This window comes from Gopherus flavomarginatus, chromosome 3 (genome assembly GCF_025201925.1).
Source record: "Gopherus flavomarginatus isolate rGopFla2 chromosome 3, rGopFla2.mat.asm, whole genome shotgun sequence".
In the NCBI taxonomy this organism is placed as follows: Eukaryota; Metazoa; Chordata; order Testudines; family Testudinidae; genus Gopherus; species Gopherus flavomarginatus.
The window spans coordinates 92826591-92853907 of record NC_066619.1 but is presented as its reverse complement, the minus strand read 5'-3'; the positions used below and the strand labels follow the sequence as shown (position 1 = coordinate 92853907).

Below are 27317 nucleotides of genomic sequence, written 5' to 3'. Positions count from 1 at the left end.
TGTAAACACAGTTCAAAATTATCACTGTCTTTTTTTAAAAAGATGCTTTGTGGCTTATGAGAGTTCTATTTGTTTTCCAAAGGAGCTATGACTGCATACACCAGCAGAGATTTGGTGTTCCTTTTCCAGCAAGCAATGATATCTTCAGTGTTTTTTCTTTTAATCTGTATCATTTATATTCTCTCCTAAAAGAGATTTGCTGTTCTGCAGAAACAATGCATTCATATTAACTGGCTCCAGATGTCAGTGTTTGTATTGTATACTTCGATGAGGACTGCAGAAGACTTCCTCTCCAAGCAGTGTTAACATTGAGTGCGTACACTAGCTTTTTCCTAAAATTTCCTCTTTACTATAGTTCAGTGACTCTCAATCTTTCAGACTGCTGTATTTCTTTCAGGAGTCTGATTTGTCTTGAATACCCATTACAAAACCAGACACACAAATACAAAAGTGTCACAGGACACTATTACTGAACAATTGTGCACTTTCTCATTTTTACCATAGAATTATAAAATAAATCAATTGGAATATAAATATTGAACTTACATTCCAGTGTATAGTGTATATAGAGCAGTATAAACAAGTCATTCTCTGTATAAAATTTTAGTTTGTATTGACTTCACTACTACTTTTTATATGTAGTCTGTTGTAAAACTAGGCAAATATCTAGATGAGTTGATGTACCACCAGGAAGACCTCTGCGTACTCCCAGGGGTAAGGGTACATGTACCCCTGCTTGAGAACCAGTGCAGTGCTATAGATGATGTAGCTCTGATCTTGGAAGACTAGGGTAGAACTGCACTCCTGTAAGTTGATTTTACAGGCACAACCAAGGGAATGGTAGACAACAGTGAATTATGAGGCTGTCTGCTGTATTTACTACCTTTGTTTGTTAAAACACTGCATGTTCCTTGCTAAATAATATTTCTAAACAAAAGCTGTGGGATGAATCCTGAGAATGTGGTAATAGAAAGAGAATCTCACCCAAAGGACAATGTTTTCTGCAATGCTTATGCAGTGGGGTAAAGTTCAGGCTGTTGTGGTAATGTTAAGCTTGTCTGACAAATTTTCTTTCTCTTGTGACTTTTCAAACAAACTTGGGGTTATTTTTTGTGTAGAATTTTGTGTATGAATCATAACTATAAATTTATTGAACACTTGGCCATACTTGAATTACCTTCTGTTGTGATAGCTTCACAAAACTCTGGATTTTAGATGGTTTGCAGAAGTGCTCCTGCAGCATAGTGTTTTAATATGAAAATTCGACCATTTTGTGTTGCATTTCAGCAAGATTGAGCTGAGGTTTAAAATAACTGCAAGTTTATGGCTAGCAGGGAAGAATTAGGGATGTGAAACTTGAAAAAAAGTTGAGATAAAGCATTTCACATCTATAGAGTGCTAGACCTGATGGTCTGCTGTTAAAGCAGGGGACTGGTAGTTGGACTGCTTTGTTCTACTAGCTCTGGCACTGACTCCTGGGACCGGTATGCCTCACATTTTCCCATGTGTGAAGTAATAAATGCTTTCCTATTTCTCATGAGGTATGATTCAGAATTAATGTTGGTATAAATGTTGAGTCCTCTGAGAAGCATTATTGAAATGCTTGTATCTTGTTAATGTGTTAACCTCCGTAATACAACAAAGACCTGCTAAGTCATTGTTTGCAAAACTTCATTCTTCAGAATCACCATGAGAATTGGACCCTCTTCACCTCTCAGAAAAGATTTAGTAGTAAACTTTATAGAGAAGTTTCATATGAAAGATACCATTAATTTGATAAAATATACAGCATTGTGTGTGTTATAGCATTAAGTGTAATAAACACTAAATCAAAATTGACATAAGTAATGAACAAAGTATATTGTCACATACTAATGAGCAGCATTCAGACATACTCTGGTTATGAATGAAAATTATCAAGGCTGAAGTATCTTATCAGACTGGACTATGATCATATGACTAAGAATAAATCTAATGTGAATGTATCCAAACTGCATTCAAAATATTTAACTTTGCCAGTGTCAGTTATTCTTAAGTAAGCATCTGCCAGCAATGCCTCTCTGCCATGTACATTGGACAGACCAAACAGTCTCTACGTAAAAGAATAAATGGACACAAATCAGATGTCAAGAATTATAACATTCAAAAGCCAGTTGGAGAACACTTCAGTCTCCCTGATCACTCGATTACAGACCTAAAAGTCACAATATTACAACAAAAAAACTTCAAAAACAGACTCCAATGAGAGACTGCTTAATTGGAATTAATTTGCAAATGGGACACCATTAAATTAGGCTTGAATAAAGACTGGGAGTGGATGAGTCATTACACAAAATAAAACTATTTCCTCATGTTTATTTTTCCCCCTACGATTCCTCACTCCTTCTTGTCAACTGCTGGAAATGGACCATTTTGATTACTGCTACAAAAAGTTTTTTTTCTCTTCTACTAGTAATAGCTCACCTTAACTGATCACTCTTGTTATAGTGTGTATGGTAACACCCATTGTTTCATGTTCTCTGTGTGTGTGTGTGTGTGTGTGTGTGTGTGTGTGTATGTATATATATATCTCTTTCTACTGTATTTTCCACTACCTGCATCCGATGAAGTGGGTTTTAGCCCACGAAAGCTTTTGCTCAAATAAATTTGTTAGTCTTTAAAGTGCCATAAGTACACCTGTTTGTTTTTAAGCATCTGTAGTTACACTTCAAGAGAAAAAACTGAGTGAGAAATGTGGATCTGTATAATCATTACCACTTGAGACACAATCAGCTTATTTCAATTTAATGTTTGATTTTTCTTGTAGAGGAAGCCCACATGTGAAGGGGACACCACGTTATAAGGAAGAGCAATGTGCTCCTTTGTTAAATCTAGAGATGAAGAAAGTGCTGGATTTGCAAGCATCTATCACCAGGTGGGGTATATAATCATACATGTCTCTAGAGTTTCTGCCTCAATAATAGTTTGTTGGTTTAAAAAAAAAAAAAAAAAAAAGAAGAAGTTGGGGGGAGTGGAACTAGAAAATAGACCAATGAAAGTAAAATCTAAGTTGCTAACTGGTAGATGGAAAGTGGAGGCTTATTTGCACAAATACTTCGCCTCGGCGTTTGTCTGCAGGCCTTGTCTATGGTGTGGATGTTTTGCTCTGGTGTAGCAGCATCAGAACAAACATCTAATGTAGACATCCTGCACAGGTGTAAAAAATTGCTTACACTACTGCTGCACATCTGCACACCCTTAAGAAGCTCTTAGCTATTTTTTAAATAGCTTTTCTGTATTCTGTTTGGCTCATGCAAAATACAGAGTAGTATGGTAAACAGAACAGTGGTACTAGTCCTCATACCTACTAAACCTGCTAGAACAGAGACAAAGGTTGAGTGGAGAACTTGACCTGTGAAGTCCAGGGAAAGCTTCCTTCTTCCATTGGTGAGCACATCCTCCCCCCTCACCCCTCCTCAAAAAAAAAAACATGCTGAAAGGTACTATATTGAAGTGTCCACACTGTGCTCAACAGTAATACAAGACGAAAGACCTATTTCCTGCCCGAAAGACTCAGTCTAAACAAACATAATTAAATTTAAGCGCACTGGGTTACTCAGAAAGAAATTCAGTTTGGATTGTTTATAATAGGAATGACTTTTTTAAAGCTGTAGCACTGTGAGGTAGTGTCTGTGGGTCTTATGGAAGTGATTTTTTCCAGATGCGACTTGAAAGAAAAGAGGATGGGTACATGATTCACAGATGTGGAAAAGGAAGTTCAAAGTGTGTAGGGGTGGCATGGAAGAAGGCACAAAAATGATAGTGAAAGAAGAGGAAAAGAGGAAATATAAACACAAGTCATAGCTGAGTTTTAACTTCCATTTATCCTTCCCTTTTCCGGGGTGCTTATGTGTACTGAATTGTTAGAGCTTATTCCTTCAGTTTCCCACTTCCCTGGTCCTTCTCGCATGAACAGAGAGCAACAATACCTGAAGTCCGAAGGTGCAAACAATTCGCTGTTTGTTGAGGTGAACTTCCAGAAAACTTAAATCCAAGTTCCTTTTTCCTTATTTTCAAGTCCCAACTTCCTGTTTCCCCTATTTTGTATAGTAATATTCTTAGCTATACCTTAACCAATCATTCTACTAACATTTACCTAACCAATCCAAACATATTGTAACATTATTAGCTAGCCAATTATATCCCACCACCTTAATTAGTTTACACCCAGCAAAATGATTATACAGCAGACACAAACAATCGCAGAACCAGATGGAGACCATGCAAATAAGCATAGCAAAGTGGAAACTGTAATGACAAAACAGCACAGAAGTGAGGATTTCACAACTACATCTATACAGACATACAGGTTTCACAGCTGTGTCTGTTGATAAGTGAGTTCTTATCAGACAGAAAACTATCACACTAAATTTCCTTTTACATCTTCTATGCTCTTCCCTTTCTCTGGAGGTGATAGATTGGATCACCTTCCTAACAGCCCCAGATTGCCTTATTTCAATATGGCTAGTTTGAAATGTGAGGATGTGACTGCACGCTTCCCAGGTCATGGCTGCCTCTTAGCCAAAGGCATTGGCCTAAGAACAGGGCCTCAGACTGTCACAGTGAGAGAAGGCCCTTACACAGATTCTTTCTTTTATACCTCTATAACTAGCTAAATGATTAACATATACCTAAATTCTTAAAGTGTAGGCCTTTACAGATAGGCTTGAATATCTATATCCTAACATGAATTACATAGTGTATGCTATATGCATAGTTTTGTAGAAAGGAAACCTCTATTTCTGACTCATTCTGCAAATATTTAAGGAACACAAATCAATGTTTTAATTTTTACTAAGTTATGAATAGTGTGTTGTGGAATTAAATGAGTAGGGCTGTTTCAGATGTGTGTTTTAGTTATAGCAAGCAATGGACAGATTTTGTTCATGCTGTAGCTTGAATGGTACTTACCCTCACCACTTCTTTAAAATTCTGTGGGGAATTTTGGAAAATATTTACAATAGTGTAAAAATTAATAATTTTGAACTTTTTGTATATGTATTACACGAATATGCAGCATTAAAGTAATTTTGATACACATGATTATGAAAACTCAAAAATAGCCTTAGAAATCAGAATAAATTAAGCAAAGGATTATTTCAGTATAAATTCTGTATTTGGCTTGTATGCTTCTATGTAGAATTTGGCACTGGGTTCAAAGTGCATATAAAATATTTTGTTTGGGAGAAAATAAGCATCTTTTGAGTGATTATATGCCTTTATAAGGTGGAACGATATGTTAATTCCACAATGAGAAGGACTCTTTCCAGGCACTCTCAACTTCTGCAGATTCTAGGACTTCATTTGAGAAAATTAAGTTTCTAGGTTATTGATAGTGAAACATACATAATCAGAGTTTACAGTGATAAAATGTTTTCCTATGTCTGCATGCAAACAGTTCTGTTACATCTGCCTGAGACCTTTGCAATGCTGAAGCAGAATTTTGTTAGTTTTAGCTGCTGCCATTCAGTATCCTGTGAGCAGTAGTGAATTTGAAAAGAATCTAGTAACCTTCACTCTACATACGCCTCTGCCTACCTTTATAGAAAGCCAGGAGGCTCTGAATCCAGGGAGGAATGGGCACTCAGCTTTATCAGACACCGACATTTGCCTAAACAGTCCAGGGACAGCACCCTGGGTCAGAATCCTAGTATTGTGCCTTTTCCCAGCTGAAGATTTCTCTTTGAATGGGTGTTGGCTATGGGTAAGAGCATCCCTCCAAATGTTTGACCTTTTTGCCTAATAGCCTCTTGCTATTTAGGTGTCTGGTAAATTTCCTAAATCCTTTGTTGAAGGGTGATGAAAATGAAGGGGTGTGCATTGGTGGATGGGTGAAAGAGTGAGCGGGTTGTAGAGGAAATACAGGATTGAGGGAGATGGGGAGAGAATATAGGTAGGAGATAGGAAACATGATGTTGGAAGGAAGAGTGATAGGGAGTGAGAAAAGGAGAGGAAGAAAAGAGGAGAACACTGAAATTAACTTGGGGAGGAGTAGAAGGAGACCATGTTCTGTTATAGGAAAGAAACGGAACTGAAGCCAGACAGACGAAGTGTAACACAGGTTGCATTTAAAAAAAATAAAGGTGAAAATTCAGTACAGTGTGTAATTTAAATTGTAGGGAGCCTGGCTTTTGGGAGGGGTTTAGCAACAACAGGTATTTTTCACTTGTGGCAATAGGTATAGGTCTCAGATTAGCAGCTGTCACATAAAGCCTTGATAATATAAACTCCTCTTCAAACAGGAATTAATTCAGGGAAGTCCTATGGCCTTTATTATACAGGAGCTCAGACTAGATGATCAGTGGTCCCTTCTGGTTTTATAATCTCTGAATATCAGTAATCTGGTATGATGGTTAAGTAATTATTACTTCCAGTAATTTTACACATCTTTCACTTTCACAAAAAGAAAATAGTCTTCATCAGGAGTTCAGATAGCCGTAACATTGCTAATTATCCATTCAATATTCATGAACTCTGAATTCTTGGAGAAGTGGAAACACCTCTAATATTTTGTTAGTTCAATATCTTGATAAACCTTTTAACTGCATGCTACGTCTTCCACAGTGTAATTTGAGTAACTGCTTCCAGGCATCTGTTTGTCTACAGTGTTTTAAAGTAGCGTTTGTTTCACAAATAGTCCTCTGAGTGTTTGGTTTAGACAACCCATGTCTGCAGAGTAACAGTGGCTTTTCCTCAGTTTGCAGTCCATGCTGGAGGATCTGCTGGTTGCTACTGCTGATGGATTGCTCCACCTTATTCACTGGGATGGCATGACAAATGGAAGGAAGGCCATCAACCTATCTACAGTACCATTTTCTGTGGACCTGCAGTCTTCTCGAGGTACTTTCCCATCTCTGTCCCCATCCCCCCTTTATTGGTTAGCTACTATGGAAAAAATACCTTCTACACAAACATCTAAGTCTCATAACCTTTTCTGCCCTAACAACTGAAGAGGAGAGTTTTTTTTCCTTCTGTAAATATAGATAATCTATCCTATTGTACTGAGATCCTATTACATACAGAGAGAATACTTGAAAGATTGTAAACTCTGGCTAGCAAAATGATTGACAGTTTTAACAATTGCTCTTGTTTCATCAGCAGGTTCATTTTTGGGCTTTGAAGATATACACATTAGAGATATGGAATATTGTGCCACACTTGATGGGTTTGCTGCTGTTTTTAATGATGGCAGAGTTGGTTTCATTACCCCAATATCAAGTAGATTGACTGCTGAGGTATGGTTTACTTACTGCTCTTATGACACATTTTTTTCTTTGTAATAGTTTGTGTTTGCGACTGTTTTCCCCGGCTCTCAACATGAATTTTTCATTTTTAAATGAGTTCTTTGCATTCATCTGAATTCTTCAATATTAGCTGTAGAGCCACTCCACTAACAAAACTGGTAATATGGACAAATAAAACTACTGTAGTCCATAAAAATGACTGGAATTAATAATTATTAGGGCAGGAAGTGTGGCCTTATGGGAAAGCACTGGACAGGACGCTAAGAGATCTGGGGGCAGATAGAGAACAGGTGAAAATTGTCATATTTCTCATTAAGTCAATGAAACTGTTACAATTTGTAACAGCTCAGGATCTGTAACTTGGTTTATGTTCCCAGTTCTAGGGTTTTATTCCTGTTTCTGCCACTGGTTTCCTGCTATAAACAGGGAATAATAGAATGGGTGTTTTCTCCAGCTGTGCAATACCTCATTGGGCAGAATACCACCTCTTTTTGATTTAAGTGCTTGGACAGGTGTCTGTACTTATATAGATATGATTTCTAATGTTTCTATTAGAGAATTATAATCTTTTCTGAGATGTTTTCTTCACTTTTTATTTAACCTACAAACTACCAATATAGGGGGAAATAATTATTTTCCTTAACATTCAGATATTTTGGGGCTTTTTGCCTATTTAATAATATATTCAACTTTGTTTTGTTAGATTTCCTTACTTGACTTTTTTATTTTCTACAGAAGACTTTTTCAGCTTCCTGGATTTTATATTGCTTACATTTTTAGTATTCTCTAGAGCCGTCAGTTTCAGCTTGGATTTGGTAATGCTTTTTACTTGCATGAATCCTTGCTTGCTACATTCTACTTTTTTCTGTAGTGCCATAAAAGCACATGGTTTATGATAAATGTTATAAACCTGTTTTACTTTGCTTAACCAGAGCTCTCATTAAATTAAAGCCCATAACCCAGATAATTTCACAGGCATTTTTACATGTCATGCCCCTAATTAAATTTTACAACCCGACAAAAATGGAGGAAGATGTCAGTTTTTGAGGCAAACTACGCTTGTTACATGGTTTTAAAATTTGTCATTCCTGTAATTTAAAAGACAAACTTTTAGAACATATCAGTGCCTTTAAAAATATTCTGGGCTTTCCCAGTGTAGAAGTGTGATCTGTTTTATTAAGAGCTGTGATAAAAGAATAGAGCTCTGACTTTGGATCTCTGTGTCAACATCCTCATTTTCTGAAGTGTCTCAATGCCTCCATTAAAATATGGAGAGCAACATTTTAAAAAACGTTACAAAATATTGTGTTCTCAAGTGGTAAAATTCTGTTCTTTTGCCATATTTCAAAGAAAAAGACAGATATGCTTTGCTTCAAGCTAGCAAGCTATAGCATACATTTGAAAAGACATTTATCTGGACATAATTTCTGTCTTGAAAAAGAGGACATCTTAATTTTTTTTTTAATTCCTCTTGGCCCAATGCAGGAGTCCCTCCTCTAGTCTCAGAGCACCTGATGTCTTCTATGGTCATTGGTCACATCTGTGAATTCAGTTGGAGATCCACGTATGGAGGGATGCAGATTGAGCCCACTTAGATGAATTAATGTGCTACGTAAATAACATCTCTTGAAGCCTCCCTTTTTTTTTTTTCATTCCCTTTGCAGCAGCTCCGTGGTGTTTGGGCACAAGATGTTTTTGATGGAACTTGTGTGGCAGTAAATAACAAATACAGATTAATGGCATTTGGATGTGCCAGGTAAGTTCTATATTACTCTAAAGGTCTGATGGGAAAGGTTTGGGGTTTTTTAATGAAACATAGACACAGTTTCCTATATTTAGTACTACCTTGTAAAAGTACAAAGTTGCATTGTTGGAACTTGTAAACTAATGAATAGGTGTTCCATTGTAGGTAGAACTTTTTGCTCTAGCTTGTAAAGAAATGTCAAAATGTCTTAAATTACAATGTAATGAAGCAGTGTCCTACAAGTGAAGTGTTTTTGCTAATTTTTTCTATAATAAAAATTAAGCTGCAAGCTTACTGGAGGATACCAGGGGCATATTACAAAGTAAACTCTCAAATATAAATACCTCAGTGATACAGACTAAATATGGGAACTGCCACTGGTTATGATATTTCTTTAATGTAATTTGCTATATAAATGTTTAAATTGGATTCTTTGTCACTTTAGGTGAGACTCCAGGGTTCCCCATTTTCTCTGTTCCCACTCTATTCTCAGAAAATCGTTGTCCTGAGTTTTTAGTCTCATCAGAGCTTCCATTGAGATTTCTTGAGTGGCGTGGCATGTTTTTATAACCTAGTGCACTGTGGTTATTGCTTTCTCCCTGCATCTTAAAAGCAAACATATTTTTACCAATACACTTTTTGAAGATAAAAATGGTACCTCGTATTTCTTGGATGAGATTTTTTTTTTATTTAAATGACTGAATTGCCTGTTTTCTTTTGTTTTTTTTTACTTTTATCTGCTACAGTTTTAGAGTTTAGTAGAGTTGTAGACAATTTAAGTTAATTATGGATTAAAAAAATTATAAGCAATGATGGGACTGCACTTTGTTACTAACAATGGAAATACAAATATACAAATGAAAGCTATTTAGAGAATTTCTCCAACCTGATTTATTTTTAGCTATGTGGCCTGTACTTCTAAAACTTGAAACAGATTATCCATGTAATAAAGTCAAGACAAGGTTTAGAGGGGACTTTTTCTACCATTTTTTTTAACATCCATCCATTCTTTTTCATTGATTTTTGTTCCCCCCAACTAGAAAAAACACCATGAAAAGATATAAATAGTGTACCATCCTACTGATCTATTTAGTATCTGATCTTGTTAGATGCTCTGCATCCTGGACTGCCACTGAAGTGCTCAATTTTACATATGATAGGATAGTTTCAGTACAGTTTGTATATATGCTATACTTTTTCTCCCAGTAAACATTGAATCATTTGAGAAGTACACCTTCTTTGATGGAAGGAAGTGACTTCACTGATGTGGTTCTTGCTTCTAGGTTTTTTTTTAGATATTAGTTTACATTTTTACATGGCTAACTATAAATACATTATTTCCTTTGCGGCACTACCACAGAGTAAAACTCTGAGCTGTGCAGCTAATGGACGTTAGGATGTACATGTAGCTCTCTGCAAACACTTCAAGATGAAACCGTATTCACTTTGCTTTTTCACATCTGAACTCCTGCTTTTATGCTTTTTTTATCAATATCAAACAATGCTGTTTAAAACTAAAGGGGTTTTACCACTCCTGTAGTTTTCCTATCATTTAAAGACATTTGTCTACTTTCTTCCTTCTATGCGTAATGTATAAATGCAACAATTTGTGTAAACAAACAAACAAAAAAAAAAGTATGTGAGGGAAGAGAAGTCACTGCCAGTGAACTAGCAATTGTATTCTGTTTGAAACTGCCATTTTACTCAGACTTCATTTCCAATTTTAAAACTTTTTAAATAGGCTTCAGGAGCAGGCTTCTCAAACTAGCAGGATTGGTTTGGAATAAGATGTGCGTTTTTAAAATCAATAGGGCAACACGTGACTAGAGAACACACATTACAGCCCCTATTGACAGAATACTCTGTTCTGTAGTATAGAATGTAAGCTGAGAAGAGATACTTAGCTAGGTGGGTGGGCACCTTTTACACTGAAAGTTGAAAATATCGAAACTCTCTGATATGCTAAACTACTGGTTCGCCCCTTCTCCTCCTCCTCCTCCATTTCAGTTCTCCTTGTTGAGTATAAATTTGTCTCACCCATGGAGTAGCTATTTTCAGAGCAAATTATAAGAATTTAGGCCATCTGTGTTTTAGTCTTCCAATTATCTGTCTGCTTTTGGGCATATGTTTAAATACTTTTATATTCTTTTAGTTCTTCTCCTTTTTATGGATTTCTATTAATTTTATTTTATTTTTGAATAATAAAGCACCCTTTATATGCCACTGGGTAGTACAAAACAGACTTCTGGCATCAAATCAAAAGATCTTCCATAGGGAGCTTGTTTTGTTCAACCTAAAATACAAAGTGTTTAAATAAATCAAAAAAATATACTAAAGTCTAATACATTTGCTTAAGTAAAAAAAAAAAAAGATTTCATTGGCCAAATCTTTTAATTAAAAAAAAATTACTACAATTTGCATACCAACAGTCTTTGGAAGCAAGGACATGAAAAGTTAACTCACTCCCCATATTGTACATGGAATCCTTCTGGCTACCTCAGATTTCTAGCCAGAGGGCTAGGAATAGTAAAAAGCTATTGGACTAAAAGTTGTATTAAGTGAACTCCTCAAAGTGGGTGTGCTTGTCCTGGCTTGTTGCTCCAAAGCTCTGTAATAAAATTATTTTAGTAAAAAGGTATATGTAGCATACATTAAATAATAAAACTAATGTACTGTATAATAGCAATGTTTGTGTTCATTGTTAAAAAAAGCCAAAAACAAAAACAAAATAAATTAACTAAAAAAAAAAAAAGCTAATATGCTCAGGCTAAAGATAAGACACTGACTCCATTCAAGGACATTCCTCACAGTTAAGACTTGGCTAACAACCAAAAAAGGGGGAGAGGGGCTTAAATGCAAGGATAAGGATGTGTTAGTACCGTTGTATACGGCGTTGGTGAGACCCCATCTGGAATACTGTGTGCAGTTCTGGTGTCCCATGTTCAAGAAGGATGAATTCAAACTGGAACAGGTTCAGAGACGGGCTACGAGGATGATCCGAGGAATGGAAAAACTGCCTTATGAAAGGAGACTCAAAGAGCTTGGCTTGTTTAGCCTGGCCAAAAGAAGGCTGAGGGGGGATATGCTCGCCCTATATAAATATATCAAGGGGGTTAACGTTAGGGAGGGAGAGGAATTATTTAAGTTTAGTACTAATGTAGCCACGAGGACGAATGGGTATAAACTGGATATTAGGAAGTTTAGACTTGAAATTAGACGAAGGTTTCTGACCATTAGGGGAGTGAAGTTCTGGAATAGCCTTCCGAGGGAAGTAGTAGGGGCAAAAGACTTTCCTGGCTTTAAGACAAAGCTTGATAAGTATATGGAGGGGATGTTATGATAGGATCGTTAATTTGGGCAATTGATCTTGAATTACCACCAGACAGGTCTGCTCAATGGTCTGCGGGGAGATGTTGCATGCGATGGGTACTGAGTTGCTGCGGAGAATTCCTTCTTGGGTGCTAGCTGGTGACTCTTGCCCACATGCTCAGGGTTTAGCTGATCGCCATATTTGGGGTCGGGAAGGAATTTTCCTCCAGGGCGGATTGGCAGGTGCCCTGGAGGTTTTTCGCCTTCCCCTGCAGCGTGGGGCACGGGTCGCTTGCTGGTGGTGTCTCTGCAGCTTGAGGTCTTCAAACCATTTTTGAGGATTTCAATAACTCGGTCCTGGGATAGGGGTTTTTATAAAATTGGATGGGTGGGGTTCTGTGGCCTGCCTTGTGCAGGAGGTCAGACTAGATGATCAGATTGGTCCCTTCTGACCTATGAGTCTGAGTCTATGAGTCTATGTGCCCAAACAGCTATGAGATCTGCAAAACACTGCCAGGCACTAATAAAATGTGTTAAGTTTCTTTTCTCACAAGTAAAAAAGCGCTACCCAAAGACCCTAGCAGCCCTGCCAGTCCTTGGAACCAGAAAACTAAATCTATGTAAACGTTCACCAACGAAAGACTGCTTTGGCTCCATGCTAAAAAGGCCCTTATTAAGTCCTGCTGACTACCAGCACCATTGTGATGTGCCAAAAACTGACTGCCTGGACCCATAATTCTCACTTAAAAAAAAAAAGACCCCTCCACCTTGGGAGGATTCTCCTACTGATAATTAGGCTATTTCTCTTTCTGTGCCTTCTAAACAGCGCAAAAAGAAGTAAAGTGCTAGTAACCTCTCCCTTGTCCACTAATAGACCTACTGTGCCTTTACATTTTTCTAAAAAAATCAAAACTATTACAGGGTGATGTGCTGGTAACCTCTCCCCTGCAAAATGCTAAACCACAACTGTTTAAAAAGAGAAGGAACACTCACTCCACTAAAATTGCCAAAGTCCAAAAATTCCTAAATAAAAAAGACATTAAAAACTAACCCTGGTAAAAAAACAAAAAATTATATACTGGCAGAAAAAATTGTGGGACCCTGCTTAGGAATGTGGTATGTATTAAATTTTGGGGTTTATTCTACAGGCTGTGCCCTGTGTTCTAAATAAATCCTTCAGCAGGTATTGCTCTCCCTAATTGAATTTCTGCCACTGGAAATTTTACTTGTATTAAAACCATTCCAGTAATTAATAATATAACCTGTATCTTATTGCAATACATCCCTCCTATGCTTTTAATGTTAATGCCTCTTAAAAGTACCTAAAAATAATTAAAAAACAAATGTAATATAGTACTACACCAATAAAAAATAGTATTAAATATCACTAAAGCTAAAAAGGCATTGCAGTAAAATCTAGTAAGTTTAAAAATTCAGAATTTCCTAAATAACCAGCTAATGGCCATTCAAAGTAATCTTAAGCACTAGACTTGGCCCACTGCCCTTACGGACACATCAAAAGTACCATCTGATCTGTGGTCATAAAAATATATTTAAACACTTTCTAAGTGGAAGTGTGGACATTCACAATACTCCTTCCAAGCATTTGGACCGGTTAGGGGGGTGTGGGCTCCCACCAGGACCGGTGCTAGGGGTTTGAGCACCCTAGGCAGACGGCAATTTCGCTGCCCCACGTGCTGGTGCCGCGGCTCCGGTGGAGCTGCCGCTGTCCTGCCTGCAGACGGTCGGCTGTTCCCACGGCTCCGGTGGAGTTACCGCAGTCGTGCCTGCGGGAGGTCCACCGGAGCCACGCGAGCAGCCAACCGTCCGCAGGCACCACTGCGGCAGGTCCACCGGAGCCGCCTGCCGCCCCCTCCGGCAAAATGCCAGCCCACCAATAATTCTAGCACCCGAGGCGATTGCCTAGCCCGCCTAAATGAAAGCACCGGCCCTGGCTCCCACATACTGAATCCTGACGGGTCCAGGGGGAGGATGCATGTGGAACTAAATTATTCACTATAACATCTAAAAAATTAAAACACCTGGTATACCTAACTAATTTATAATCAGTGCCCCTAAAATAATACCTAACACTTTAAATCAAAATAAAAAATCAATAAGCATTTTGGCTGTTAAAACCCCTACAGCTTCAGTAGATCCATAAACTAAAGCCAAAAAAAGTTGTCACTGTTCATAACAACATTTGCTGGAAGGGTAAAAAACAAAAAACTATCCTAACAAAATACTTACTTTTTCAAACTAATAATAGCTGTGTGTATGTTAAAACCACCACATTGCAGAATATACATTTTCATCTCATTACCACTGCTGGCAATCATATTGTTTATTGGCCTGCAAATAAAATGTTGCAAGTAGCGCTAAGTTTCCAAATACCCTTTAATTGGACCAGCTTAATATCTAATTGTTACCAGAGGTTCAAAAAATCTCTAAAATACAAGAGCAAATTCACATGCTTCAAAATCTATATCAAGTTAAAAAGTATGCCTTTTATACAGTTTATAAAGTATTTATTTTATGTACTAAATATAATATATGGTGCTTTATAACTAAAACTGTACAACAACCCCATCATATTATTGCTATAAAAATATTATTGCTTGTATTGTTGTTAGCTTAAAATTGTTATAAAAACCGTAATAATAGTAATACCTTTCATGTCCATGCTAATCATGCATTGTCATTACATCCAATCAAAACCCCTAAAGTTAAAACATCTAATATAAAATCTAAAATCCATAGCTTAATGCAGATAAAAATTTTAAAAGATGTTATACTAAAAATTACAAATAAATAAATAAATAAGACACTAACAAAAATTTATGAAAAATCTTAATGCATAACAGTCTTTGTTAGCCAAAGTTAGGCTAGCTGTAACCCTAATAATGCAAAATTTGTAGAAGCAAGGATTGTGTGAGGCGAGTGAAAAAGAACTATGTAAGAAGTTGTTCTAACCTTATGTAAATAATATGTAAATAAACTAGTGTCTCTTAAATTAAAAAAAAAACAAAATATCAAAATAACCTATGTATAAACAAAATGCTGCTGTTGTTTTCCATGCTGTGTCTCTTAATCACACCTTTAGTTTTAAAAACCTTCTCCCAGACCTTGGGTCATAATTTACTAGCCTCTTCCGTACAATTGTTAAATAAATTATTTTCTTTCTGTTTTTCCTATGTATTGTTTAAGTAGTAATGCAATATGCAAAATGTCTGTGTAATACTGTAACCAAAAGCTCTGCTGTCTGTAAAAACACCCAGTATCTGTCTCTTCAGCTTAATCGTAAATTACGTAACAGGCCTGACAATCTGGGCCAGATTGTCAGGCCCAAAGGAAAGACTGTAAAGCTTACTGGTAGCCCCCCTTAATAGCTTACAAGCAGCCAGCAGGGGGATGCAGAAGCCTCACGTATACAATAACCAAAACTTTTAAACTATCTCTCTTCTTCTGCCTCAAAGCAGAGAGAACTTGCTTCAAACCAATTTTTACTAAACAAATAACAAAACCGCAAAGTTTAACACCTAACAGTCAAATGTTAACACGCAAGGGTCTTTATACTAAAGTACAAGGCTCTCCTTTTTTCTGCAAAATAAAGTATCTTTTCCTTATCCCTGTCAGGCTATTAGCTCTCAGCTAAGCAAACTCGATATTTCGGTAACACTTTATATGCCACTGGGTAGTACAAAACAGACTTCTGGCATCAAATCAAAAGATCTTCCATGGGGATTATTATGAACTTGGAATCCATGTAAACATTTACAATGTAGAGAATGTTTTCATTGATCCAAATAGTATTCAGTGCATTGGTAGTTTTCATAAATCTGTCTTGAGTCCTACATTTCATGTTTTAAATGTTGACTGATGGAGCATATCATTCAATCTGCAAGAAACATTTTAATCCTAAATATCAAGAACTTTTAGTATTAACGGACATGAATATTTTACTAGTTTAATAGCAATTTAAAAATCTCATGTTTAATTGTATAATTTCTGCTTTATGATAAGAATTTAACCTGTTAAATATGGTGTAAACTTGAAACTGCCTCTTATCTGCTTTTAAATACATTGGTGTTTGAATTATGAGTCAGGCACTTTTATGAACTGAGGGTCCCTTTTATACAATCTAAATACCAGTTTTTACATGTTGTAACAGTTACTTAGGTTTTTAAAAGTGTTTGAGCATAAAATGTGTCTCATCTCTTCCAGTGGCTCTGTGCAAGTTTATACAATAGATAACTCCACGGGAGCCATGCAGTTGTCTCATAAGTTGGAGCTGACACCAAAACAATATCCTGGTGAGCTCATATATGCTAACTTTCTTACCAGAGTTTGCAGTTGTGTTTTATGAAGATCATGCTGATTTTATGGAACATGTAAAATTGTGTGAATGTCATGATTTCTTGTAAATATTCTGAAAACACAACGTAATGTTTAATAATTGTAACTATCTTTATGCTAAGATTTCCAAATACACACAATTTAAAATAGAACATTGATTTTTGTCACAGTGATTTGAAAAAAACCTCATTTTGTTCTTGCATGTTTTGAATCCACATACTATTGCATTTTTCAGGAATTAAAGAATATTGCCTATACTATCCAATGCTAGTAAACATGTTGGTTATTTATGGTAACAAGTTTGTTTTATTAGTATGCTTTTACGTGTGTGTGTGCTTATGTTGGTCTCTTGGGTGCTTTTAATTGACTGATTTGGATATAGTTGTCTTGTGAAATAAGTCAAAAGTTTGCAAATGAGATGTGGATCTCTTATTTAATAGCTTACTTTAGTAAGATTTAGATAGGAATGCTTTAGTATTTTCCTTTTAAAAGATGTAAATCTTGGTATTTTACACATTACTTTATTAGGTTTTAAGTCCCTCTGCTGGCCAAGTGAGAAATAATATTGGACTAATTGTAGTAGAAAAGTTACGTTCTGTTTTTAGGTCTTCCTTAATTCCTCCCTATGCATAGTCTGTACAACAGCACAAGGTAATATACTAGATGACTAGATAATACACAATCTGAACAATACCAAACTCTAGTCTTGCTTGACCGCTGTATTTGGATGTTGACTTTGAATACAAGATTCAGATTTCCCTTCCCTCTTTCTCCTTTGATATAAATGCAGAACAAAATCCTCTTTTCCATTGCTACTCTGATATATTGTAAGCGGGACATGAAGTATTCTTTGTCAAAATGTGTAGTGAGTAAATCAAGTGGTAAGAATTTGCATAGTGGACTTAAGACAATTCATATTTCTGTGTAGTTCTATAGAAAACCTTGCAGGATCTCCCAAATTCTAGCAATAAGTGCTCCAGGAATCCAGTGCTCTTTAGTTGACTGCTCTGCGATGTTCCTTGAACGTTAGAGACAGTAATTTTCCTCACAGTAGGCATAATAAATATGATCGGACCTGGTGGGGAGGGATAGTTGAAGAGGTAAATATGCATGCCTTATGATTTTTACCGGTTCTAGTACAAATGTTTCAAGAACATGTCATCCGTGTGAAGATATGAACCTTGTAATGCTGCCAAGGTCAGTGGAGACCAAGGATGATCTAATGAGTTAAGTGCTGATTGTATAAGCTAAAGATGCCTAAGGGCAGCTGTAAAGTCTTAGCTTTCCAAGATATTCTTTTCAGAATGTAGGGAATTATAAATATATTCCCTTTTGAGTAAGTGTATTTCCACCCCTCATATACTTCAATAGAGATCAAAGATCAAATCTTGAGGAAGAATTCATATTGTGTTGTTCATATCATCTTTTTCATTCCTTTTTGACATGCTGAGATTTGTGAAGCCGAAAAGGATTCTAACTCAGCAAATCAGAAAAATAACAAAACATTCTTGTATTTAATACAAAACTCTGTGCACAACATGGTAAAAGCAGCTAAATCATTATTTTGAAGCTTTTCATGTATGTTTTCCTGTCTGTTTTGTTAACAGATATTTGGAACAAAACAGGACCTGTAAAACTGATGAGGTGGTCTCCTGATAACTGTGTTGTTATGGTTACCTGGGAATGTGGAGGCTTGTCCTTATGGAGTGTTTTTGGTGCCCAGCTTATCTGTACTTTGGGAGGAGATTTTGCGTGAGTAAATATTAGCTAGTTACAAGAAGGATGTACCTTGAAAAAGAATCTCTGCATTCTTTCGTATTTGACTTCTCAATCACTGGACAATTCTTTAAATATTGATTAGTAGTTTTAGATTTCCTCAAGCTATTTTGTGCTTTCCTAGAGGCCAGAAAACACTGACCCAATTTAAGCAAGGAGGAAGGTTTGAAAATAACAGTACTGCCTTTTTTGAGGTAGTCTTTGTGGCTAGCAAAGCTCATCACCCTGAAGAAAAACTATAAGGAAAATATTAATGTCCCCTTTACTTCTGTAAATGGCATGCTACATTTTAAGAGCATCCAGTGTAACCAAAAACAAGAACTTAGAGAGCTCTTGCATTACAAACAAGTGGCAGTGGCATTGCATGTAAGCAGTAGCATGAATCAAATAGACCATATGGCTTGAGCCTTGAGTAAAAATATAAATACTAAGACAATGCTGACATAGCAAGATTTTTATTTTTTTTATTTTTTTTTTAAACTGTGAATCAGTTTAGTTTCAAGGCAAACTTATTGTGTTCTATTTTAGTTATCGGTCTGATGGTACCAAAAAAGACCCTCTAAAAATCAGCTCTATGGTAAGTACAATTGTAAATAGCAACACAGTAAGAAGTCTAGTTGAGTGTCATTTATATACTTTTTATTAGAAAAAAAATTCAGGTAACCTACACTGTTTTTTCAGTAAACTTGACAAGTAGCTATACTGTTTCGTTTTGTGTTTAACAACAAACAAAAAAAACCCACACAACTGTTCTGTTTGTCTTAAAGTAATTACTGGGCGTGTGTTGGTATGCATGCTTAAAAATAAGGGTAAGGCTTTATTTTGGTATTGCTCTTAATTAACAATGAGTAAGATAAGCCAGAGAGCTCATCTAGTTAACTTTTCTATTTCATGCAACTTGGAACAATAAATAAGCCTCTCTACCTCAGAATACCTTGAGACTGAAAACTTCATGGCTATAACTTCAATTTTTCCCTTAAAGCTCTTTACAAAACTGTTTGGTGACCTTTTGTTTTAACACAAACAGAAATTAAAACTATAGAGCAGTTAAAACAATTCTTGATGTATCTGTATTGTGAATTGGTCTGAAATTCTGCAAGTCTGAGTCAAACGTTTGTAAAAAGAAAAGAGCTAATGAAATAGCAAGGCTCTCCTCTCCACTAACTGTGGAACATCTTGTACAGTTTAACTGAAGTATTGAGTTATGTTTGAAGTCTTAACACCATCAAAATTCATATTCCATTTTGTAAGTAGCTTTGGAATATGTACCACAAAATGCTTGGGGAGGAGAATGACTTGTGGTTGAGGCGCAGGCCTGGGACATGGGAGACATTGGTTCACTTCCCTGCTCTGCCATGTGGGATCTTGGGCAAGTCACTTAGCCTCTCTCTACCTCATTCCCATCTATAAAATGGGAGTCCTAGAGAGGAGACCAGCACCATAAGGGTGAAAGTCGCCCATTGAAAATTCATAAAAATGCTATCCCTGCAACTGAGTTGGTCATGGGATATGTGCAGACATCACAAAATGGTATAAATGTCTATATATTGTTAGGAGGGGATGACATACTTGTTGGGTTTTCTGAAAGTCTAGGATAAAATTCTGAAGTCAATGGGAGTTGTCATTGATTCTGTGGGGGGCGGGCAGGATTTTACCGTTAGTTTTGTGGTGTTTTATTAGGGATTTAAACCAGTGGGCTAAACAGGATTTTTTGGGTATGAAGCCTTTAACCTGTGAACTTCTTTAATTTGTTTCTGTTTAGCAAATGTTACATATATACTTGTCCTTTGAAGTTCTAACTACAGATTACTAATAGGAATATAGAACTTAGGTGTATAGATCTTTTCCATGTCTGAGTCCATCCCCTGCCAGTGGAGGTGATAATCCCCTGACAAAGATCATATCACATATATATATTTTAGAATTCATAATGGTTCATCTTGGAAATGTGTTGCTTCAAAAGGACCTAACATAACTGGTGCCAAAGATGCCTTTCGGAGCAATGGGGCAGTGCGGTCCTAAGACAGATTTTTGCAGACTAATGGTTAAGCTAAGTGGGATGCTTATTCAAGAGATACTTTGTTAATTTTAATATTGGTACCATTATTGGTACCATTGTTGGTAAGGTGCCCATTTTTAAAAAAAGCATTTCAGAGTTTGAGAGTAGTTAAAGTGAAGATAAACATTTGTTTCTCCAAAGGTATCTACCTGTAACAGATTTCCAGTCTTGGGTTTGTGCTTCCTAGCATGACGCATGGAAGAAAACCCCAATTGCTTAGTGTTAAAGCCACTGGGTCCTGCAGGTTTTTTCATGCACTATCTCTGCAGTGAAACCACAGCAGTTCTTAGCACTGCCAACCAACTGTTCCTTTGTTACTACAGATAATGGGAGATCTTCCATTGGCTGATGGGTGTGATGTGCCTTCTGTCCAGGCACATGTTTATAATTAATTTGGGCAATGAAAATGTCCAGTCTTTCTATATAGCGTTTCTACTGTCTCCTGCAGAACATTTGAAGTCTGCTTGTATTTTAAATGCAAATAACTAGCATTAATGCAGCATTCAGGTCGAGAAATTTAACACAAGAGCCTAGAAACAATAAAGAAAGATTGCTCTGCAAACATTAATCACTGTCTACATTATGTATGCTTTATCATAAAAACTGATAGATGGATCTATAGGAAGGTTTACTTTTAACAAAAAAAAATAAAACACCAATCAAATGCTGGTGGTGACTGTCCAGTTATTGACTTTGTCATGGTATGTTCCTATGCTGTCTGCTTTTCAGTTGCCTCTTGCAGTGCCATTTTTTAATATTTACTTTTCTAGAAATGCTTTTAGTGCTTTTGAAAGACTTGATCTGTTACAAGTAATACTGTATACAAAATAAAATTACTTTATGAATTATATATTCATAGATCACAGGAATAAGTTTAACAGATCATTCACCCACATACTTCCTCTAAAAGTTATAATTTATGGGTGCTTTAATCTTTTTTTTTTTCCAAATTCTATATTCTCTAGCTTTTGCATAGAGAAGAATTTAAACTGGGCACTAAAGTGTTTTCCCTGCCAGGAGTAGCTATGCTATATCAACTGGAGCTGCTGACTTGAAAACTGCAAGCTATGGGAGTTCCCTGCCAGTCTTATGGCTGGCCCAAGACCCAGGGTGATCTGTATAAAGGGAGTTCCTATATGTTTTGTTTTTCTGACCGTCTAAATCAATTAAATGATATTTATTTTATGTTTTGCATGTGTTCAGAGCTGGGGTTCAGAAGGCTATCACCTATGGGTGATCGATGGGAATTGTTCTCTGAATGCAGGGTGTGATATAGATACCAAGAACGAAGCTCATCAACTTGGTATTCTGCAATTTCAGTTCATCAAGAGTGCGCTCACTGCTAACACTTGCATGGTACGTGTCTAAAATAGTAAGATCTATCTATGAAGATTGTCCCCAGTTTTCAGATAACCTTTATAAGGTGAAGCCTGATGTGTTTTCTAATAAATTGTCATGTTTGTGTATATTTCTCTTGCCTTAAGTGTGTCTTTCTATTTAAGCAAAATCGGCTTTTGAAATAGGAGCTATTTTGAAAATACTGCTGTATATGATCATCATCTGTTTGCTATCTCTGCAGTATATTATTGGTGCTTCAAAGATGGGAAAAACTGCCTTAAATCATATTTTTCTTACTGTTGGTTTAAGTTGCACTCTGTGAAATGAAGTGTTCTGTGTTTATTTTGTTTTCTGTGCAGTAACATCATATCTTTTTATCTTTTTTTCTTTTTAAATATAGAGTAACCAGGAGCAGGTCCTCCTGCAAGGAGAAGATCGCTTGTATTTGAACTGTGGGGATGCAACACAGGCCCAGAATCCCAGAAGTGCTTCAGCACACTCTGATCATAAGCCCATCAGGGAAAGGGGCCCATTTTTGGAGGGCAGTTTAGATTCTCAGGGTTTAAGCACTTTATTAGGACACAGGCATTGGCATGTTGTACAGGTAATTCTCCATTTGTTACTCAAATAGTATTTTTGCACTTACTTGCTGTTACCTGAACCTGGTGGCATCTGTGTTTCTTTTTATCCCTTCTGCAAGTATTGTATTTGTCATATAGTTGCCCTTCTGTTTCCTATTGCTTGCTCCCACGGTACAGCTTATTATTCCCCGAGGGTGAAAAGAATTCTGGCTGGCCTTTCTGACCTCATGAGAGAGCTGGTTTTTCCCCACATATAAATTCTTTCCTCCTGCCCTGAAAGAGCATTGGGGATGTTGTAGGTACAAAATACTCTGTAGAATATATGAAGTTTCTAATGCCCATGTAGACAGATTTAAAGATTTTCCGTTGTAAACAGCGTCAGGGTTTTGGCAATACATACAAACTGTTTAGATGAGGAGCTGAAACCACTTTATAGTATCATAGCTTGCAAGAAGCTGTTTCCAGAAGGTGTTAGGTCCAAAGCCCATCAGGATTACTCATTCCAGCAGTGAGGAACAATTTAGATAATTTTGAATCCATAATTTTAGACAGTTTCCTGCTTACATATCTGCTTTATGGATTTCACTAAAACTGAGGATGACACTTTAGTAAAATTGACATGATTTAACTTATTGTATGTGCAGTGTCTACACCCCTCACATCTTTCCTGGCTTTTTGGCTTTTTATGACTAATTACAGTCATTAACCCATGATGTTTTACAAACTGATGCCTTTTCAAACAAATAATCTGCAGAACCTGGAGAGTGTTTATGTGGGTTTCTAATCTGACTCTAACTTAGAATGTATCTGCTTGCTTTTAATGAAAACGACCTCATCTAGGGAAGCAGTTTCATTTGAATTATGGTGTCTGATGGTTTAGTTGCTCATATGATAAGAGCAGTAGCGCCAGTCAGACTGTCCTAACAGACTTTGCACAGAGGAATTTGGTCCCACCTTTTCTTCTGTTTCTCCACTGCACTCAAATGAAAAAGAATGTTACACTGTAGAAAAACAGGTCTCAGCCTAGATTGGTGTTTAAATAGGCCTTTACACACAGGTAATAGGACGAATACTCAGACAACTGCTGTCTTCACCCCCATTGGCCTAGTTTATCTGCTGAGGCATAATTGCCAGTTGGTAATGAGTAGTAAGAGTGTAAGGAAGACCAGACAGCATATTTGATATTAGAGAAATGGATCCAACTGCCAAAAATCTCTTTAACTGGTTTAACTTGTTACAAAAATACAGGCCGTGAATCCTTTCAAGGATTCAATGATCTTATCTGGTGCCTCAACCAATACATTTTTCTCTTGCCTAAACTCATCCAAGTTGAACATTTTACATGATAAAAGTTTACTTGAAGTACTGTGTCCCAGGGCCGCCTGGGGGAGGGCAAGTGGGGCAATTTGCCCCAGGCCCCGCAGGGGCCCCCACAGGAATATAGTAGTATATAGTATTGCAACTTTTTTTAATGGAAGGAGCCCCCGAAATTGCTTTGCCTCAGGCCCCCGCAATCCTCTGGGCAGCTCTACTGTGTCCTGCAAAATAGCTTTGATTGGTTTGTGTTTAAAGAGCTACTATATCTTCATACGGACAGTAAAACTTAATTTGATAAGACTTTGGATCATTCAGGTAACAGAATACTGAGTAAGTAAACTATCTGGAAAGGAGCTGAAGGCTTTTATAAATTGCTTGCATCGAGTCTTTTAGCTTTTGCGTTGTTGGTTGTTATCAATTCAGTATCTTCCTAAGTTCACCCTTTTTCTCATTTCAGTGCCAGCCACTTTCCAAACCCCTTGGACTTTCATGTCAAAAGAATCAAAAGTTAAAATCTAACTCTGAAAGACTTGTTCCCTGAAATTTATAATTTACCTCAAACCTAGGTTGAGGCTGTTGTTGTCTTGTGAAATGTTTACCTGATGGGTTACAGTGAACATCCTAAATTTGTCTGAAATTATGGTTAATATCCTTATAAATTGCAGATCGGAATGGGGAATGATGAGAAGACTTCCAAGTAGAATAATTTGAGTTTTAGCAAAAAAAATTGATATTGCATAGTGAATCTCATTTTGTCTGTGGCAGAAGTTAAAGCCAATTTAAAACAGCTAGGTAACTGACCAAGAAATGTAATTCATTGAAACCATAAACCAAACTACAGATATTTCAGAAAACTGTATTAGAGAACAAAATCCTTCCCTTCCTTATAGCCATAGTTCTAGTTAATCTTCTTGCCACTAGTTTGCTGTGCTGCAGTTTGTATACAGACTAATGGAATTTTACCATGTTAATTTTATGAGAAGAACATAACTTAGTATATACATTTTGTGCAAAATAAAACCATTCAGGAGTGGAAAAGAAGGCAAATTGAGTCAGAATAGGGTTTTTTTTAATGTCAGTAGAAATCCAAGAAAATTTGATTCCTGGAGGTGGGGGCTGACGAAACCATGCATAACAGATGATTTTATTGAATAGAAACTTGCCTTGACAGCTCTTCAATCGATGGAAAAAAACAACTGCTTGAAGGGGAAAAATCTAAAATAAATAGTATTTTGCCCCTGTAACTCACTATTCGTAGATTTTTTACATATTTCAACCAAAGCAAAGAAAATCAGAAAACAAGCTTAAAATATGTTGTTAAAATTGTTTTCTAGGGTTTATATAATTCTAAAATTGTCAGGGTTTGGTCCTGCCATGAGGGCAGGGGACTGGACTCGCTGACCTCTCGAGGTCCCTTCCAGCCCTAGAGTCTATGAAAATGTATTGGAAAGAGTGGAGTGAGGGAAGAATTGTGGTGGTGAAAAAACTCCAATGGCTGTGAAGAAACCAGAATGTTATGGAATTAAAAATAGATACACAGTCAACATTGTTTCTTTTATATCCCTTAAAGTGTGTGAATTTATTTTCAATTTATCAGTACAGTGATCTGTATCATATATATATATTTTTTTTTTTTTTTTAGATTCACAGTACATATCTAGAGAGCAACTGGCCTATAAGGGTGAGTTACTTAAAAATAGGTTGGTGCTTGATGAAAAATGCAAGCATTAGGTTTTTATAATTGTTCTTGTTATAGGGTGAGATTACTACTGTATTAAATCAAAGCAATTTATGTATTTAAAAGAAAAATGTCATTTATTTAAAAGTATGGTGGAGAACGTTAGTACAGACAATTTTCAGGTTCAGTTGAGTATATTAATATTGCTAAAGTATTGATCATCTTGAGCAGAAGTATGCGATTTTTGAAAGATTTCTGAACAATAGTTTTTTTTTCCCCCTAATTTTTGTCTGAACAGTTTTCAGCCATTGACAAACTGGGGCAGAATGTAGCTGTTGTTGGCAAGTTTGGTTTTGCACATTATTCTTTACTCACCAAAAAATGGAAGTTGTTTGGAAACATTACCCAGGTGAGTGCTGACTAGTTTTATAAGCTTGTGTGCAATTTTAACCAGATTTATTATAATCACAATATTTTGAACATATTTTTTCAAATGAATTTCTTGAAGACAGAAGAACTTGGCTTTGTTGAGTAGCTTTTGATGATCTCACATACATCTGACAACCCTTGAAGACTTATTTTTAAAAAAGTAATGTCATACCTAATTAAGATTGTCCTATTCATAGTGATACTGTTTTTTGTGTCATCTACAGGAGATTTTTTTTTTTATATGTAGTCTGTTGAAGGCTTATATATGTATTAAGTGTGTGTATAATTCTCTATGTATTAATTTATTTTTGTATGTGTAAATTATGTGATTTGTGGAAACTTGTAAGCAGCTTATAATCTTTCTGACTTGTTCTTTCATTTTATTTTAAGGAGCAAAATATGATCGTAACAGGTGGCATAGCCTGGTGGAATGATTTCATTGTTCTTGCATGTTATAATTTAAGTGACCGCCAAGAAGAGGTAAGGCATTCGTTTCTTCAAGCAAGCTATTCAGTTGCTATCTTATTTTTTAAATATTAGTCATGTTCAAAATTAATTTTATGAACAGGAAAAAACAAACATAGAACTGTAGGAATCTCAGCTAATATAGGTTCCTTTCCTTCAACCCTTCATGTTTGAAGCATTTTGATTCTGCCTGCATCAATACCTCTTAACTAATCATTTGTGGTAAAGTTGTCCATTGACATAAAAAGCCATTTTCATGTTAAGACAACATAAGAATATGTTCATCTTCCTTAAAATGTGATATAATTTTGAATGCTGGCAGAAAGGATTTTGTGTTTTCTAAATATTAGGGCTGTTGATTAATCGCAGTTAACTCATGCGATTTAACTAAAAAATAATCACAATTAAAAAATTTAATCGTGATTAATTTCAGTTTTAATTGCACTGCTAAACGGTAGAATACCAATTGAAATGTATTAAATATTTTGGATGTTTTTTACATTTTCATATATATTGTATTCTGTGTTGTAATTGACATCAAAGTATATATTTTCGATTACAAATATTTGCACTGTAAAAATGATAAAGAAATAGTACTTTTGAATTCACCTCATATAAATACTATAATGCAATCTTTGTCCTGAAAGTTCAACTTAGATGTAGGTTTTTTGTTACATAACTGTACTCAGAAACAAAAGAATATAAAACTTCAGAGCCTACAAGTCCTCAGTCCTACTTCTTGGTTAGCCAATCGCTAAGACAAACAAGCTCCTTTACATTTAAAGGAGATAATGCTGCCCGCTTTACTTTGTCATCAGAAAGCAGGAACAGACATTTACATGGGACTTCTGTAGCAGGCATTGCAAGTTATTTACGTGCCAGATATGCTTAACATTCGTATGCCCTTCCATACTTTGGCCACCATTCCAGAGGACATGCTTCCATGCTGATGACAATCGTTTTGGGGGTGGGGGGGGGGGGA

The 27317-nt window shown here is 36.3% G+C and overlaps 1 protein-coding gene across 3 annotated transcripts in view; it reads left to right on the top strand.

Moving 5' to 3' along the window:
- RIC1 (RIC1 homolog, RAB6A GEF complex partner 1) overlaps positions 1 to 27317 on the top strand; it is an 87023-nt gene that overhangs the window by 35970 nt on the left and 23736 nt on the right. For 2 of the 3 annotated variants that reach the window (XM_050945582.1, XM_050945584.1), the window contains 12 exons: positions 2807 to 2914; positions 6737 to 6879; positions 7138 to 7274; positions 8948 to 9039; positions 16561 to 16649; positions 18300 to 18444; positions 18997 to 19045; positions 21731 to 21883; positions 22266 to 22469; positions 25406 to 25444; positions 25740 to 25850; positions 26261 to 26350. In XM_050945582.1, coding sequence (XP_050801539.1) covers positions 2807 to 2914; positions 6737 to 6879; positions 7138 to 7274; positions 8948 to 9039; positions 16561 to 16649; positions 18300 to 18444; positions 18997 to 19045; positions 21731 to 21883; positions 22266 to 22469; positions 25406 to 25444; positions 25740 to 25850; positions 26261 to 26350 — 1360 coding nt within the window. The remainder of the gene's footprint in view (positions 1 to 2806; positions 2915 to 6736; positions 6880 to 7137; positions 7275 to 8947; positions 9040 to 16560; positions 16650 to 18299; positions 18445 to 18996; positions 19046 to 21730; positions 21884 to 22265; positions 22470 to 25405; positions 25445 to 25739; positions 25851 to 26260; positions 26351 to 27317) is intronic. The other variant, XM_050945583.1, reaches the window with a different exon arrangement.